The 19,275-nt window shown below is 46.9% G+C and overlaps 1 protein-coding gene across 26 annotated transcripts in view; it reads left to right on the forward strand.

The window, feature by feature from the left end:
* PPIP5K1 (diphosphoinositol pentakisphosphate kinase 1) overlaps positions 1-19,275 on the forward strand; it is a 281,975-nt gene that overhangs the window by 69,469 nt on the left and 193,231 nt on the right. For 20 of the 26 annotated variants that reach the window (XM_063925881.1, XM_063925893.1, XM_063925890.1 and 17 more), the window contains exons 1-3: positions 5,083-5,187; positions 5,475-5,977; positions 13,246-13,441. In XM_063925881.1, coding sequence (XP_063781951.1) covers positions 5,828-5,977; positions 13,246-13,441 — 346 coding nt within the window. In that variant the 5' untranslated portion in view covers positions 5,083-5,187; positions 5,475-5,827. Of the gene's footprint in view, positions 1-4,461; positions 4,525-5,082; positions 5,188-5,474; positions 5,978-13,245; positions 13,442-19,275 lie in introns of those variants that run through there. The other 6 variants (XM_063925882.1, XM_063925883.1, XM_063925886.1 and 3 more) reach the window with 2 other exon arrangements.

Genomic DNA, 19,275 nt, shown 5'->3' on the forward strand with positions numbered 1-19,275 from the left:
CTGAGGACCGAGTTTGAGAACCTGTGTACTAGAGCACAGTTTCTCAAACTCTGTCCTCTGGACCCCACACAGTACATGTTTTGCAGGTAATCCAGCAGGTGTACAGGTGTATTAATTACTCACTGACACATTGTAAAAGGTCCACAGGTGGAGCTAATTATTTCACTTGTGATTCTGTGAGGAGACCTGCAAAACATGCACTGTGCGGGGTCCTGAGGACCGAGTTTGAGAACCTATGTACTAGAGGACCAACAATGTAAAAATCCAGTATGTTCTGCCATAAACATGTCACTGGAAACATTACAGATTCTTTGAGCTTTTTACCAGCCAGGAAGACTCTTAATTCATTATGAAAACCTTTACTTGCAATACTGACAAGAGTGGCATACATAGTGGTACACTTCCATTTTTTTGAAGTGTGTGTGTATATATAGATATATAATATGCACGCACACGTTTGAGTTATTATGACCTCCTCCTACATTTGATGTCGGCAGCACGTAGCCCATGAAATACGTTGCGTGTCGTGTGCTGACTTGGTATAAGGTGTGCTATAGGCCGTCTGCACACGTATCACTCGTTGCTATCATGGGTAAAAGGGGTGATTTATCAGAGGTGCAGAAAGGGATCATTCTCGGCTCTTGGGCCAAGGGTGGCAGTATTTCTGAAACAGCGCAGTTTGTAAAGTGTTCGCGTGCTGCTGTAGTGAAGGTGTATCGTGACTGGACAAACGGCAGCATTATGAATAACCGACATGGAAACTGCGGAGCATCACGTGCCATTGATGTGAGAGGTGACCGTCGGCTATGAAGGTGCATGAGGGACACGTTACAGTGGAGCAGCTCACCATTACAGTGAACCTGGGGGCTACCAGACGTGTGTCTAAAATGACGGTTCAGGCCATCTAGCTGCTGTCCGTGCTGAACATTACTCTGGCTACCTGATGGTCATAATGATATGACCCATATATACATGCATATGGAGATCCGGAACTCAATTATCCCTGTTGGGTGTGTTACCTTGCTCTGGTGCCATCCCTTACAAGGTGCATTCCTTGTGACATCCAGCGCTATCCAAAAGGTGGCACTCGGAGAACTATAATCCACGTTTCGGGGCCCTAGTCCACATCGTCAGGAATGGGTTTGAGTGGAGGTGCCAGAGGCTGCTGACGGAAGAAGACATGGAGGCCGGATATAGATACTTCTCATGTACTTCCAGGGTAGAAGGATTAGCACACTGTGACTAGTAATGGCCTAATTCAGATCTGATCGCTGGGCTGCTAATTTTGTTGTCCTGCAATCAAATAGTAGCCGCCTCCAGGGGGAGTGTAAATTCGAAGTGCAAGTGTGCGATCGCATGTGTACTCCGAGCTGCAAAAATCCAGTGTGTGCAGTCTGTGTGCAACCCAGAACTTACTCCTCCAGTGCGATGAGAACGGGCTGATCAGGGCCGGACCTGACGTCAGACACCCTCCCTGAAAACGCTTGGGCACGACTGCGTTTTTCCGATTCTTCTGTATAGGCAACAATTTGAACCTTTAGAGTAATTAAACATGCCACACATGGCTTCATTAAGGGTAAAATACTAGTTCATGAGATAGTAGTAAACAGCAGGATGGGTTAATTATATTGCAGTACTGCACATGCGGAGTTCCTTTTGCATGCACAGATCAAAATAGGCACATGTATTTCTGTTCGTAACTTTCTTCATAACTTCCCTATTTATATAGTGTTAAGTGTGTTTGTTTTGTCTTCAGAGATGAAACAAATGTAAACATCAATTTAAAAGCCTTTAACTTCTACAGAGGTCACCCGTCAAATGTCACCTATAAAAACAGAATAGCCCAGTTTGCTTTACTTAAGGTGTGCACAAACTTGCCGATATATCAGCCGCTCTATTGAACAGCCGATATATCGCAGGTCCGTCAGCCAGTGTGTATGAGCGATATGTCTGGGAATGCCGTCGTTCACAGACATATCACGTCAGCCCTGCAGCACAGCTGATGGCCAATATATCTAACGATATATTGGCGCATCGTGCTGCGTGTATGGGGGGGTCAGCCAACCGCCCTTCTATTTGCAGCAGATGCCGGCGGTGATTGACAGCACAATTGGCGTGGTGCATGTAAGTGCGCTGATCGCCAATCCCTTGTGTTATCGCGGATTATGCTTCAGGTGCCTAAGGGGGAGGAGCACGCCGCATCAGGGCTAATAGGATAGCCCCGGCGAAAAAACAATTACTTGCGGTCATTGACTGCGGGTAATTGGATTACCCCCCTTGATGAAGGAGTTACACATTCTCAGAGTCTGGACATCTGACACTTTTTTTGTATTTACGATATGTTGGTCAATATTTATGAAGTGCTTGTTGGCGGGTCTCAGCTGAAAATGTAAATCGGCACGAGCATCAAGTGCAAAACACACATGGCTTTACATTTAGGGCCTATTTCAGATCTGACCGCACAGAAAATTTGTTAGCAGTTGAGCAAAACCATGTGCAGTGCGGGGAACGGGGGGTGGGGGGGGGGGGGGATATAACATACGCAGAGATAGATTTGGGTGGGGTGTGTTCAAACTGAAATCTAAATTGCAGTGTAAAAATAAAGCAGCCAGTATTTACCCTGCACAGAAACAATATAACTTACCCAAGTCTAACTCTCTCTGTACATGTTATATCTGCCCCCCCACCCCCCCCTTTGCAGTGCACATGGTTTTGCCCATTAGCTAACAAATTTGCTACTTCGATCAGATCTGAATTAGGCCCTTAGTGTTAGTGCTGCTTTACATTTTCAGGGGAAACCCGCCAGGAAAGCAGAAGCTTATAAAATCTGGTGATGTGAAATAAATTTTTCCCCATCATGTCCATACCTCGTATATCTTGTGCCAGTGAGTCTCTTGTGGTGACGGTCATAGATCATTCTTTTCCATGTGTAGTTTTCCTTATTTAATGTTAAGGTGCTTTGTAGAATCCTATTCATTAGGTCTCATTGCTGAGGTTTGCAGCAGCTGCCTGCAGGTTTTACTGCACAGAAGGATTAGGACTGCAAGCCTTGAAGTTTGCTTGGACTAACAATGGAATAACTCATTGCTTACAAATTCCCTTTTCCTGTGACACACAGCTACTGTAGATAGTCTATCTAGTTCTAGTAGGCAGGGCCGCCATCAGGGCGGTGCTGGGGGCCCAGCTGTCCCGGGCCCAGCCTCTCTGCCAGAGAGAGGAGGGCCCGGGATGCTCATGCAGCCACCTGCCCACCCACCGCCGTTCCGCGGTCGTCCCCGCTGTTCTGCCGCTGTCCTCCTACCCTCCAGCAGCTCTGCATTGAAAACTTCCCTCCCAAAATGGCCGCCGCCACAGAGGAGACAGTTATTCAAGATACTAGAGGCGCCCTCTAGTATCTTGAATAACTGTCTCCTCTGAGGCGGTGGCCATTTTGGGAGGGACGTTTTCAATACAGCTGCAGGAGGACGGAGGAGAGCAGCAGAACAGTGGGGATGGAGGCGGGCAGGCAGCAGCATCAGCATCCCGGGCCCTCCCGACAGCGGCGTATGTATGTATGTATGACTATGCATGCATGTGTGTGTATATTGGCCCTCATTCCGAGTTGTTCGCTCGTTCTTTTTCATCGCATCGCAGTGAAAATCCGCTTAGTACGCATGCGCAAAGTTCGCACTGCGACTGCGCCAAGTAACTTTACTATGAAGAAAGTATTTTTACTCACGGCTTTTTCTTCGCTCCGGCGATCGTAATGTGATTGACAGGAAATGGGTGTTACTGGGCGGAAACACGGCGTTTCAGGGGCGTGTGGCTGAAAACGCTACCGTTTCCGGAAAAAACGCAGGAGTGGCCGGAGAAACGGTGGGAGTGCCTGGGCGAACGCTGGGTGTGTTTGTGACGTCAACCAGGAACGACAAGCACTGAAATGATCGCACAGGCAGAGTAAGTCTGGAGCTACTCTGAAACTGCTAAGTAGTTAGTAATCGCAATATTGCGAATACATCGGTCGCAATTTTAAGAAGCTAAGATTCACTCCCAGTAGGCGGCGGCTTAGCGTGTGTAACTCTGCTAAATTCGCCTTGCGACCGATCAACTCGGAATGAGGGCCATAATACACACACACACACACGTTAACTTGTGCAATTCTAAAGCTGACTCACAGTGGGTGGCGGGGGGGGGAGGGAACTGCCTATTTTGTCAGTCCCGGGCCCCATAATTTCTGATGGCAGCCCTGCTAGTAGGTAATTTGTATTGAACAGTACATTACTTTTCACCAAAATACAAAGTAATAATTTTTGTTTGGTCAGAGATCTCTCCAGACACACCAGGGTTAATAACAGCACTAAGGTGATATGTCAGTGAAGCCCTGGTGGGCACTGACACTTGCGGCAGCATGTGATACTGAGCTCATCCTCACCCTCCCACTCGCTTATAAAACATTATACAGGATAACAGTCTGATATGTCGCCAGTTGCTGGAGCTCTGGAATGAACGTTATGCTGTGATAGTTGTATGATGGCGTACTAGCAGGTAGCATTGGGGTAAACACATGCTTTGCCCTGTAACACAGATCCAGACTGACATTTTTAAATGGCTGTTACATTGTACAGAAGAAGGCCCTATGCATTTACAGAAGAAAGGCTACCTGCAGTGCTCTGTATGAGAACCAAACGTGTGGATGGTACCCTGTATAGGCTGCATCAGCTAACATAACAGACTGCGCTGCTTTTTCTACTTGTTTTCCGACTATAATAACCTACACTGAAATAATTAACATTGAAATAACCTTATTAATCCATGCTGAATATGTGCAGCAGGGAGAATGGGAGTAGACCATTGTGTACAGTGCCTGGGGCTGGCCAAGGATAAGGGTGATAGGGGCACATTAATGTTACTTACAGTATTTGAACTGAAGTGATAATATATTCAGTGTACAAGTGCATTTCCCTAATCTTTAGACACAATCTTTATTCGCTGCATGCATGATGTGACAGCATGGAGCTGAGAAGTGCTTAGACAGCTGCCTAGGAAGGGTGGAGCAATGAGCAGTATGAGCCATAGGTTACTGAGAAGGCAGAACTTTAACTCACCTCTGACTGCTGTTCCCCTTGAGTGCTTGTGTGCAGTGCTCGGGAGAAAGACTGTTTACTGATCATCAGTTTAGCAAACTCTTGGCTCATCTGACTGCTTCTGGTAAGCCCTGCTGGAAGGACAGAACAATACTATTAATTGCTTCACCTTTTACTATGAATAGCACAGATTGCAGAGTTGTTTGGGACAAACATGTTATGGTTTCTGCAAGTGTTTTTAGTGATTGGTGCTTTGTTTAACTGCAGTTTGACATACTTCATCTGTTCTCTTTTCTTTTTATGTTGTCTAACATATTGTGGTGTCTGGAAATTATTTAGCGGTGCCTGTGAGTATTTCTGGACATTTGTATAGAATGTTATTGATATGCTCTTTTATTTTGTTTGCTCTAGGTCCAGGCCTCTGGTAGATTGATACGTGGCAGGACAACAAGCTGAGGACTCACAACTTGCCTTATTGCTGCTGTTCCTGCGTTTTGCCTTTAGTACTAGATGGTGACCTCTTTGCAGCTCGGCCTTATTGTTTTAGAAAATGTATAGAACACTTGGACTTCTAGAGCATGCTGTTATGTATGTTCTCTCACAAAGTTAGAGACTCCAAGGTATCCATATCATGCTTCATCATACTTTGTTCTGAGCCCCGTGTCCTGAAGCTGGAGACTGTAGAACTGGCTCATTCTTTCTCAAGATCTCTCCTATTTTTACGGGATGGTTCCAGAGCGTGATGGTAGGCCCAGTAGTTTGTGATGTCATCCCTGACCCCACCCTGCGAGGGCGACAGCTCCACACCCAGATTTTTTGTTGGTGCCCAAGATGATGAGACAGACTTTCTGGAATCAAACATGAATCCAGACGAGGTTGAATTCTATGAAGAAGATGAAGATGAGGAAGAGACGGTAAGAAATACCCTGAATTCCATAATAAAGGTATATATGTACTTGTATTAAATAAGTGTGTTTAGGTATATATGTACTTGTCTTAAGTAAGCATGTTTAATCACAGATTGTAAATCTTTCAATAAATAGGGCGAATCATGACCGTTCAAATCAATGTCAAATGCCAACTTTCCCTTACCTGCACTGTGGGGAAGCAATGAGCACCTCATTTGTTTTTTCAATTGATGACCCTTATTTGATATAGTAATAGCAGAAGGACGACTTTTATGACTGACACATTTCTATGATGCCATTGTCTGAGCAGGGGCACATCATGTACCAATTTAAAGGTCTTGGTCCGTAGATTTGCAGAAAAATACTGACGTTGTAATTGGTTGTTTTGTTTCAAAGTTACCTGGCAAAACATCCGCCTGCCATTTACAGTGCATCACCGTTGTGCTCTGGAAATCGTGCTAGTTGGTGAACTCTCCCTGTGTACCTGCTGGGTGACCTGGAACATGTGACCTGCAGGTGGTCTGGAAACTGACAGTTATTTGCAGCCACCCACTAAGCAGGGATTTTTCAAAATTTTACTCCTAAGTGGGTGAAAAGGGGTAAAATGTTTTGCCCAGCAAACCTTTGCCTGGTTTAAACTGGGCACATCAGCTAGAATTTCATTATTTTTGTATCATGGTGGTGACATCACATGCCTAACATTTACATGTTTTTGTATGTACACTCATTTACTTGCTGTGTGGGAGGAGTTTATTATATCGTAGGCAGTTTATGCAAAAATTAGATTTTCTTTTACAGGACCAGATTGTTTACATAACATGAAAAAGCATTAGAATGGTGTTCCCAGGAGCATGTACAGCCATTTTCTTACCACAGAGAGTGGGTTTTCACACTACCTCTGAGCTTCCGGAGGACAGCTCTTGTCCTACACTTTTAATATAAGAGGTATTGCACTTTACTGTGCGTATAATAAAGATTGTTCAGAGGTTCCATAACATATTAACTTACTGCATGGATGAAGCTAAACCAAGCACTATTTAATAGAAGAACAGAAAAAAAGTAAGTTTATGAAGGGGAGTGTCCTAGGAGGAGATTCATCAAAGCGTGGAATGCTTTAAAGTACCAACCAATCAGCTCCTGTCATTTTACAGGCTGTGTTTAAAAAAAGACAACGAGGAGCTAATTGGTTGGTACTTTGGGGTGTATTCAATTAAGGTCGAAACTGCCGTCTTGTCGAAAAGACGGCAGTTTTCGACTTTTTCAGGTCGGAAGGGGTTCCGACCTATTCAGTCCCCAGCTTTTCTATTCGACAAGTCGAGGAATTCGACTTGTCGAATAGTACGTGAATTGGCGGTATAGCTGCCAATTTGCGGTGCTTCTGAGGGAAGCGGGGCCAAATTCGACAGATTTTGGCCCTGTTTCCGACCATCTCAGTTCGACTTAAAAAAAAGTCGAACTGAGAGGAGGGACCTGAGAGGAGGAGAGGGGGGAGAGCCGCGGGCAGACAGGGGACAGCAGTGCTACAGCACAGCGCTGCAGAAGGATGTGGCACAGCCGCCGCTCCCGGCAGCGTCCACCCGGCTCCAGCAAGTGAGGTCCCGCTTGCTGGAGCCGGGTGGACGCTGCCGTGAGGTCTGGCGACTGTGCCACATCCTCCTGCAGCGCTGCTGTCCCCCATCTGCCCGCTGTTGCCCCCTGTCTGCCCGCGGCTCTCTCCCCTCTCCGGTCCCTCATCTCAATTCGATTTTTTTTAAAGTCGAATTGAGATGGGCTTTGAATAGCCCTGGTCAGATCCATTCCGACAAATGCATGTCGGAATGTATCCGACCTCAATTGAATATACCCCTTTATCTCTCACCACTTTATCTTTTTCCAAGCTTTTATAAATCTCTCCCCTAGAGTGTTAGGAGGTTGGAGTTAGCAGTGATGTTTCAGTCTACCATGTGGATATTCAGGCAGATTCGCCATTTAGCATAGCCCAGCAAGTGGGCAGACAAATAGATACCCATGCACATAAAAATAAACAGTGGCAGGCTGCAATCTTTTTATGGTTTGTAAATTAGCCTATAACACTATAGCTTGGCACTATGAATGATTGGCAGCCTAAACTTTATAGCATCCCCCAGTGTTGGAGTGGTCCCACCTGGGGAATGCAGTGGTAGGGGCCCATGCTTAAGGGATGTGTCCATTTACCAAGGATAGAGGCCAGCCACCACAGAGGCTTGGACAGCCATCATAGATTACTTAACTGACCCTCTAATAGTGTAACACTGTATCATTTCAGTGCCCTGTTTGGAACCTGACATTAGAGAAAGACGTGGGGGCCTCAGGCAGTGGGGCCCACTGGGGATTTCTCCTACGCCTTTGTGGGCCAGTCCACTGTCATCCACTAGCCGTCATATTAGCTGGCTCCATTGAAACTTGCACTTTTGGAGATGAAGGCCATTGATTATAATGTGCATCAACTGAGGACATATTTCTTATAATAATCTCCAGGGACACTTGATGTACAAATGTATCTAATCATGTCATGTTTGCTGGTGTTTGTGCAGTGGCGTAACTTCATCCCAATTGCCCGGAGGCAAGATAGATCATGCGGTTCCCCCCCACACGCCAACTTGTAAAACAAATGACGCGCCCATATCCTATGAAAATTAGTTGTATCGTGCGACTCAGTACTCACCATCCAGTTACAGCCCATTTCCCGCTAACCTGTTATCGCTTGCGTCTGCCCATGGATGAAGATCCATGTGACTTTGGACTGCTAATTTGACGCATGTGTAGAGTGAAATCTCAGCCAATGACAAATGTGCAGTAGTTTAATAATCACAGATTCCATCTGTAATCTTAGTGACCCACCAGACAATACTGAGAGCGACTTTGTGACCGCCAGACAATAGTGAGAGTAACATTGTAACCACCAAACATCTGTATTTACACAAACACATATGCAGAGTTACAGACACACATATACAGTTACACAGACATATAATTATACAAATACATGTATACAGTTACTCATAAACATATACTTTCATATTTGAAAGATACAAGACAATTTTTTTTTTTTAATCCAACCGTGAGAAAGTCATTCAATGAATGTAACTGTCCTCCTTGCACGCTATGGGGTATATGCAATTGCGGTCGAATTCCCGAAATTGTCGAATTTCGGGTCATTTTCGCCCAAAAAAAAAAATTTGCCTATGCAATTCAGTGCTTTCCGACCAAAAAACGGACTTTCAAAATTCGACACTTTGAAATTCGAATTTTTGCAAATTCGACTTTTCTGCAATGAAACAAGTGCTGCAATTCGACAAAAGCATATTCAATTCAAGTTTGGAAATTCGACAGCAGTGCTTTTAGACAGCAAATTCGTCATTTTCAATCCGCCACACTTTGGAGGGTGAAAACAATAAAAAAAAATTTAAACATGTTTTTTTTGGTGTTTTTTTTTTTAGGAATAGCATATCTATTTATATTAGAAGGGATTAGGTATTTTTTTTTTTTTTTTTTGGAGGCACAAATATTATTTATATCTTTTTTAAAATATTTTTTTTTTATTTTATTTTTATTGCTGGAACGGTAAAATCCTTAAAAAAAAATGGCGTGGGGTCCCCCCTCCAAAGCATAACCAGCCTCGGGCTCTTCGAGCTGGTCCTGGTTCTAAAAATGCGGGGAAAAAATTGACAGGGGATCCCCCGTATTTTTAAAACCAGCACCGGGCTCTGCGCCAGGTGCTGGTGCCAAAAATACGGGGGACAAAACGAGCAGGGGTCCCCCGTATTTTTCACACCAGCATCGGGCTCCACTAGCTGGACAGATAATGCCACAGGCGGGGGTCACTTTTATGCCGTGCCCTGCGGCCGTGGCATTAAATATCCAACTAGTCACCCCTGGCCGGGGTACCCTGGGGGAGTGGGGACACCTTCAATCAAGGGGTCGTCCCCCCCCCAGCCACCCAAGGGCCAGGGGTGAAGCCCGAGGCTGTGTCCCCCCCCATCCAATGGGCTGCGGATGGGGGGGCTGATAGCCTTTTGTGATAATGAAAAGAATATTGTTTTTTCCAGCAGTACTACAAGTCCCAGCAAGCCTCCCCCGCAAGCTGGTACTTGGAGAACCACAAGTACCAGCATGCGGGAGAAAAACGGGCCCGCTGGTACCTGTAGTACTACTGGGGAAAAAATACCCAAATAAAAACAGGACACACACACCGTGACAGTAAAACTTTATTTCATACGTCGACACACACATACTTACCTATGTTCACACGCCGACATCGGTCCTCTTCTCCATGTAGAATCCACGGATACCTGAAAATAAAAGATCAATATACTCACCTCAGCCATGGTCCAGAGATACATCCACGTACTTGGCAAAAAAAGAAAACGAACACACGGGCCACCGGACTGAAAGGGGTCCCATGCTGACACATGAGACCCCTTTCCACGAATGAGACCTGTCAGTGACAGCTGTCACACAAAGGTCTCTAAAGCCAATCAGGAAGCGCAACTTCGTTGCGCTCACCTGATTGGCTGTGCGCTGTCTGAACTCAGACAGCGCATCGCACAGCCCCGTCCATTATATTCAATGGTGGGAACTTAGCGGCTAGCGGTGAGGTCACCCGCCGGTCAGCGGCTGACCGCGGGTAACCCCACCGCTGACGGCAAAGTTCCCACCATTAAAACTAATGGAGCGGCTTTGCGATGCGCTGTCACAGCACAGACAGCGCACAGCCAATCAGGTGAGCGCCACGGAAGTAGCGCTTCCTGATTGGCTGAACGGACTTCAGTGACAGGAGTCACGTGATGTCCCGGCATTCGGGGAAAGGGGTCTGATGTGAAAGCATGGGACCCCTTTCAGTACGGCATGGAGCGGGTGTTCGGTTTGTTTTTTTAACAAGTACGTGGATTTATATCTGGACGTGGATGTACCTCTGGACGCTGGAAGGTGAGTATAATTTTTTCACAGGTACCCTCGGATCGTCGGAGACCGTGGCAGTCGGCGTGTCAACATAGGTAAGTATGTGTGTGTCGGTAGTGTGTAATAAAGTTTTACTATCAAGGTGTCTGTGTACTGTTTTTATTTGGGTATTTTTTTTCCAGTAGTACTACAGGTACCAGCGGGCCCGTTTTTCTCCCGCATGCTGGTACTTGTGGTTCTCCAAGTACCAGCTTGCGGGGGAGGCTTGCTGGGACCTGTAGTACTACTGGAAAAAACAATATCTTTTTATTATCACAAAAGGCTATCAGCCCCCCCATCCGCAGCCCATTGGATGGGGGGGGACAGCCTCGGGCTTCACCCCTGGCCCTTGGGTGGCTGGGGGGGGGGGACCCCTTGATTGTAGGGGTCCCCACTCCCCCAGGGTACCCCGGCCAGGGGTGACTAGTTGGGTAGTTAATGCCACGGCCGCAGGGCACGGCATAAAAGTGACCCCCGGCTGTGGCATTATCTGTCCAGCTAGTGGAGCCCGATGCTGGTGTTAAAAATACGGGGGACCCCTACTCTTTTTGTCCCCCGTATTTTTGGCACCAGCACCAGGCGCAGAGCCCGGTGCTGGTTTTAAAAATACGGGGGTTCCCTGCCCAATTTTTCCCCGCATTTTTAGAACCAGGACCAGCTCGAAGAGCCCGAGGCTGGTTATGCTTTGGAGGGGGGACCCCACGCCATTTTTCCCCCCGGGTTTTTCCCGTTTTTTCCCGTTTTTTAAAATCGCGGCAAAATCCGCCAAATCGGCCGATTTTCGCCCGCGGGTCTGTTGAATCCGTTTTTCATTGAATATGGTGAATTCCGGCAGCCACCTGCCAGAATTCACCTGTCGAATTGAGTCGAATTAAAAAACGTCGAAAAATTGCCGCGATTCGCCGTGAATTGCATATACCCCTATGTGTATATTATAAATATTGCCGTTATGAGCTAGTCTTCTGCACACACATGGGCTTGTGTCTCCCTTTAGTTTGAGTGCAGCTTTCATGTTTCAGAACTTTTTAACTTTGCCTTCCTCATAGGCTCTGTTCCCTCTGGACACCAAATGCTAATTCTGTCTCCTTCCAAGCCCTGGCATGGCTACCAGAGGATCAAGTGATTAATGTACACTGTGCTCATGAGGTCGAACTGACTGATGGGCTGGGAGGCATGGTACAGCAACAGCTGATGTGCTGAACTATATATTACACTGGTTGTCTTGAATTGATCAATGTTGGTTTGATGTTTTCTCTTCATTCACCTTTACCCAACTGGCTGTTATAAATCCTGGTTAAGTTGTTTAGTCAGACTGTGTTTAGTTTGGGACTGTGTGAAGTAGATCCGAATAAGACGCAGGTCATGTAGTTTAGATGTGATTATCAAAGTGTTAATTCCACTGACATACCAGATAACAAACACAAAGATTAAGCAGAATAGTGGACTCTGGCCCCTGGTTAACCATTTTGAAAGGGAGAATACTGTAAGTGCTCACAATTTGCCAGTCTGAGAACTTTGCTAGAGAGCTGTACTAAGTATCTGTATAAGATCTCTCTGCACATTACTAAAGGAATTCCCAGGGCTCTGGGAACATACCAGACACCGTTTCTTTCTTATAGTGTATGTAAGATGTCAGACTCTGTTGCGTCCACAGTGGGCTATAGACAACTCCTCCGAGATAACTTGCGCTTGTTGCTCCAGGTAATATTTACATAATATACCGCACAGAGAATGGAACTGTCAGATGGACCGTTCTGTATACAAAACATATTAGCAAGCCTTATGTGCTTGCCAGTATGACCGTCCTATTGTGCTAATGCTAAATAACGTTACCACAGGGGAACGCAGTGTCACGCTTGTGGAAATTGTCATATTTTCCCACTTTCCACCTTTCATATGTTGACAGTTATACTGCTGGTCATGTTTTACATACTTTACATGTATACCGTGGTGAAAGCGTTTTGTGGACTAACCCAATATTTAGCTTTGTGACAACAGGGCCAAACCATTGGGCGCAAATTGCTTCGTGCCCCAGTGATGTCACTAGTTCCTAGGCTGCACACTTGTGAATCGAATATAGCGTTTACTGTATCTGTACAATACTGTTTGATTCTTTCCCATCTTCACAACATTGGTGTATAGCTATATATAGCTATAGTGGTGTCCTTTTTTTTTTTTTTTACTTTAAGTTTTTTTCCCCTTATGAATAAGAAACCAGGCATATAACTTCCTACACAAGGTGCTCTCCCTGATTACAATGTATGGTGTAATACTACTTTTGTTAACTAAATGAATAATCTGTCCTCTAAATGTAGCCTCCTGAGCGCCAGATTGTGGTGGGAATTTGTGCCATGACCAAAAAGTCCAAGTCTAAGCCCATGACGCAAATCTTGGAGCGACTGTGCAAGTTCGAGTACATTACTGTGGTGATTATGTCTGAAGACATCATCCTCAATGAGCCTGTTGAAAAGTGGCCCGTTTGCGACTGTCTAATCTCTTTCCACTCTAAAGGTAAGATCTCCCCTTCATGCTCTCTCAGCCCCTGACAGCTTCTGCTGAGTTACTCTGTGCACGTTCAAAGATAAAATCCCTTTTTAATAATTAAATTCTTTCTGCCTGCTAATCAGTTAAATTAGATGACTGTAATTCTAATAAGGGGTATCTGGTGTCCGCGTATGCACTGGGAAATGTTCATATGGCTTATAATGTTTGCTATACTTTATGTACACCGTAATTCTTGATACGGAAGGCCCTTTACATACAGAATAATATACAGTATGTGTGTGTATATGTGTGTGTGTGTGTGTATGTATATATATATATATATATATATATATATATATATTATTATTATTATTTTCTCTGACGTCCTAGTGGATGCTGGGAACTCCGTAAGGACCATGGGGAATAGCGGCTCCGCAGGAGACTTGGCACAATAGTAAAGCTTTAGGACTACCTGGTGTGCACTGGCTCCTCCCCCTATGACCCTCCTCCAAGCCTCAGTTAGATTTTTGTGCCCGGCCGAGAAGGGTGCACACTAGGGGCTCTCCTGAGCTTCTTAGTGAAAGTTTAGTTTTAGGTTTTTTATTTTCAGTGAGACCTGCTGGCAGCAGGCTCACTGCATCGAGGGACTAAGGGGAGAAGAAGCGAACCTGCCTGCTTGCAGCCAGCTTGGGCTTCTTAGGCTACTGGACACCATTAGCTCCAGAGGGACCGAACACAGGCCCAGCCTCGGAGCTCGGTCCCAGAGCCGCGCCGCCGGCCCCCTTACAGAGCCAGAAGCAAGAAGAGGTCCGGAAAAATCGGCGGCAGAAGACATCAGTCTTCAACAAGGTAGCGCACAGCACTGCAGCTGTGCGCCATTGTTACTCAGGCACACTTCACACTTCGGTCACTGAGGGTGCAGGGCGCTAGGGGGGGGCGCCCTGAGCAGCAATGTAAACACCTTGGCTGGCATAAATACACCACATATAACCCCCAGGGCTATATGGATGTATTTTAACCCCTGCCAGAACTCACCAAAAAGTGGGAGAAAAGGCCGCAGAGAAGGGGGCGGAGCCTATCTCCTCAGCACACGGGCGCCATTTTCCATCACAGCTCCGCTGGAAGGACGTCTCCCTGACTCTCCCCTGCAGTCCTGCACTACAGAAAAGGGTAAAAAAGAGAGGGGGGGCACTAATTTGGCGCAGTTTTAATACTAACAGCAGCTATAAAGGGAAAAGCACATTTTATAGTGGTATTCCTGTCTATATATAGCGCTCTGGTGTGTGCTGGCATACTCTCCCTCTGTCTCCCCAAAGGGCTAGTGGGGTCCTGTCCTCTATCAGAGCATTCCCTGTGTGTGTGCGGTGTGTCGGTACGATTGTGTCGACATGTTTGAGGAGGAAAATGAGATGGAGGCGGAGCAATTGCCTATTATAGAGTTGTCACCCCCTAGGGAGTCGACACCTGAGTGGATGAGCTTATGGAAGGAATTGCGTGACAGTGTCAGCTCTTTACGACAGACAGTTGACGACATGAGACAGCCGGCTACTCAGCTTGTGCCTGTCCAGGGGTCTCAAACGCCATCAGGGGCTTTAAAACGCCCGTTACCTCAAATGGCAGACACAGACACGGATACTGACTCCAGTGTCGATGATGAGGAGACAAACGTGACTTCCACTAGGGCCACACGTTACATGATTGAAGCAATGAAAAATGTATTGCATATCTCTGATAATACAAGTACCACTAAAAAGGGTATTATGTTTAGTGAGAAAAAACTGCCTGTAGTTTTTCCTGTATCCGAGGAATTAAATGAAGTGTGTGATGAGGCGTGGGTTTCCCCCGATAAAAAACTGATAATTCCTAAAAGGTTATTGGCATCGTACCCTTTCCCGCCAGAGGATAGGGCACGTTGGGAAACACCCCCTAGGGTGGATAAAGCGCTCACACGCTTGTCTAAACAGGTAGCACTACCCTCTCCTGATACGGCCGCCCTAAAGGAACCTGCCGATAGAAAGCTGGAGAATATCCTAAAATGTATATACACTCAAACGGGTGTTATACTGCGACCAGCAATCGCCTCAGCCTGGATGTGCAGTGCGGGCCTGGCGTGGTCGGATTCCCTGACTGAAAATATTGATACCCTAGATAGGGACAGTATATTACTGACTATAGAGCATTTGAAGGATGCATTTCTATATATGCGTGATGCACAGAGGGATATTTGCCGACTGGCATCAAGAGTTAGCGCGCTGTCCATTTCTGCAAGAAGAGGTTTATGCACGCGGCAGTGGTCAGGTGATGCGGATTCTAAAAGGCACATGGAAGTATTGCCTTATAAGGAGTTATTTGGGGTAGGTCTATCAGACCTGGTAGCCATGGCAACTGCTGGAAAATCCACATTTTTACCCCAGGTAGCTTCTCAACCTAAGAAGACGCCGTATTATCAGGCGCAGTCCTTTCGGCCCCATAAGGGCAAGCGGGCAAAAGGCGCCTCATTTCTGCCCCGTGGCAGAGGGAGAGGAAAAAGGCTGCAGCAAACAGCCAGTTCCCAGGAACAAAAGCCCTCTCCCGCCTCCGCAAAGTCCTCAGCATGACGCTGGGGCTTTACAAGCGGACTCAGGCACGGTGGGGGCCCGTCTCAAGAAATTCGAGACGTCTCCCTCTCGCCGTTTCCTAAAGTCTGCTTTACCGACGTCTCCCTCAGACAGGGAGGCAGTATTGCAAGCCATTCACAAGCTGTATTCCCAGCAGGTGATAATCAAGGTACCCCTCCTGCAACAGGGAAAGGGGTACTATTCCACACTATTTGTGGTACCGAAGCCGGACGGCTCGGTGAGACCAATTTTAAATCTAAAATCCTTGAACACTTACATACAAAGGTTCAAATTCAAGATGGAGTCACTCAGAGCAGTGATTGCAAACCTGGAAGAAGGGGACTATATGGTCTCTCTGGACATCAAAGATGCTTACCTACATGTCCCAATTTACCCTTCTCACCAAGGGTACCTCAGGTTTGTGGTACAGAACTGTCACTATCAGTTTCAGACGCTGCCGTTTGGATTGTCCACGGCACCCCGGGTCTTTACCAAGGTAAGGGCCGAAATGATGATACTCCTTCGAAAGAAGGGAGTTTTAGTTATCCCTTACTTGGACGATATCCTGATAAGGGCAAGATCCAGGGAACAGTTGGAAGTCGGGGTAGCACTATCTCAGATAGTGCTGCGGCAGCACGGTTGGATTCTCAATATTCCAAAATCGCAGCTGATCCCGACGACACGCCTTCTATTCCTAGGGATGATCCTGGACACAGTCCAGAAAAAGGTGTTTCTCCCGGAGGAGAAAGCCAGGGAGTTATCCGAACTAGTCAGAAACCTCATAAAACCAGGCCAAGTGTCCGTGCATCAGTGCACAAGGGTCCTGGGAAAAATGGTGGCTTCCTACGAAGCAATTCCATTCGGCAGATTCCACGCAAGAACTTTCCAGTGGGACCTGCTGGACAAATGGTCCGGATCGCGTCTTCAGATGCATCAGCGGATAACCCTGTCACCAAAGACAAGGGTGTCTCTCCTGTGGTGGTTGCAGAGTGCTCATCTTCTAGAGTGCCGCAGATTCGGCATTCAGGACTGAGTCCTGGTGACCACGGATGCCAGCCTGCGAGGCTGGGGAGCAGTCACACAGGGAAGAAATTTCCAGGGCTTGTGGTCAAGCCTGGAGACATCACTTCATATAAATATTTTGGAGCTAAGGGCCATTTTCAATGCCCTAAGCCAAGCAAGACCTCTGCTTCAAGGTCAGCCGGTGCTGATCCAGTCGGACAACATCACGGCAGTCGCCCATGTAAACAGACAGGGCGGCACAAGAAGCAGGAGGGCAATGGCAGAAGCTGCAAGGATTTTTCGCTGGGCGGAAAATCATGTGATAGCATTGTCAGCAGTGTTCATTCCGGGAGTGGACAACTGGGAAGCAGACTTCCTCAGCAGGCACGACCTCCACCCGGGAGAGTGGGGACTTCACCCAGAAGTCTTCCACATGATTGTAAACCATTGGGAAAAACCAAAGGTGGACATGATGGCGTCCTGCCTAAACAAAAAATTGGACAGGTATTGCGCCAGGTCAAGGGACCCTCAGGCAATAGCTGTGGACGCTCTGGTAACACCGTGGGTGTACCAGTCAGTGTATGTGTTCCCTCCTCTTCCTCTCATACCAAAAGTACTGAGAATTATAAGACGGAGGGGAGTAAGAACTATACTCGTGGCTCCGGATTGGCCAAGAAGGACTTGGTACCCGGAACTTCAAGAGATGCTCACGGAGGACCCGTGGCCTCTACCTCTAAGAAGGGACCTGCTCCAGCAAGGACCCTGTCTATTCCAAGACTTACCGCGGCTGCGTTTGACGGCAGGGAGGTTGAACGCCGGATCCTGAAGGAAAAAGGCATTCCGGATGAAGTCATCCCTACCCTGATCAAGCCAGGAAGGATGTAACCGCAAAGCATTATCACCGCATTTGGCGAAAATATGTTGCGTGGTGCGAGGCCAGTAAGGCCCCGATGGAGGAATTTCAACTAGGTCGATTCCTGCATTTCCTGTAAACAGGAGTGTCTATGGGCCTAAAATTGGGGTCCATTAAGGTTCAAATTTCGGCCCTGTCAATTTTCTTCACACGGTTGTAAAAGGGGTACTGCATATACAGCCTCCTTTTGTGCCTCCAGTGGCACCTTGGGATCTCAATGTAGTTTTGGGGTTCCTAAAGTCACATTGGTTTGAACCACTTGAATCTGTGGAGTTAAAATATCTCACATGGAAAGTGGTCATGTTGTTGGCCCTGGCCTCGGCCAGGCGCGTGTCAGAATTGGCGGGCTTTATCCTGTAAAAGCCCTTATCTGATCTTCCATTCAGACAGGGCGGAATTGAGGACTCGTCCTCATTTTCTCCCTAAGGTGGTTTCAGTGTTTCATCTGAACCAACCTATTGTGGTACCTGCGGCTACTAGTGACTTGGAGGACTCCAAGTTGTTGGACGTAGTCAGGGCCTTGAAAATATATGTTTCCAGGACGGCTGGAGTCAGGAAATCTGACTCGCTGTTTATCCTGTATGCACCCAACAAGCTGGGTGCTCCTGCTTCTAAGCAGACTATTGCTCGTTGGATTTGTAGTACAATTCAGCTTGCACATTCTGTGGCAGGCCTGCCACAGTCAAAATCTGTAAAAGCCCATTCCACAAGGAAGGTGAGCTCATCTTGGGCGGCTGCCCGAGGGGTCTCGGCGTTACAACTTTGCCGAGCAGCTACTTGGTCAGGGGCAAACACATTTGCTAAATTCTACAAATTTGATACCCTGGCTGAGGAGGACCTGGAGTTCTCTCATTCGGTGCTGCAGAGTCATCCGCACTCTCCCGCCCGTTTGGGAGCTTTGGTATAATCCCCATGGTCCTTACGGAGTTCCCAGCATCCACTAGGACGTCAGAGAAAATAAGAATTTACTTACCGATAATTCTATTTCTCGTAGTCCGTAGTGGATGCTCGGCGCCCATCCCAAGTGCGGATTGTCTGCAATACTTGTACATAGTTATTGTTAAAACAAAAATCGGGTTATTATTGTTGTGAGCCATCTTTCCAGAGGCTCCTCTGTTATCATGCTGTTAACTGGGTTCAGATCACAGGTTATACGGTGTGATTGGTGTGGCTGGTATGAGTCTTACCCGGGATTCAAAATCCTTCCTTATTGTGTACGCTCGTCCGGGCACAGTATCCTAACTGAGGCTTGGAGGAGGGTCATAGGGGGAGGAGCCAGTGCACACCAGGTAGTCCTAAAGCTTTTACTTTTGTGCCCAGTCTCCTGCGGAGCCGCTATTCCCCATGGT

Source organism: Pseudophryne corroboree, chromosome 6 (genome assembly GCF_028390025.1).
Source record: "Pseudophryne corroboree isolate aPseCor3 chromosome 6, aPseCor3.hap2, whole genome shotgun sequence".
Taxonomy (NCBI): Eukaryota; Metazoa; Chordata; class Amphibia; order Anura; family Myobatrachidae; genus Pseudophryne; species Pseudophryne corroboree.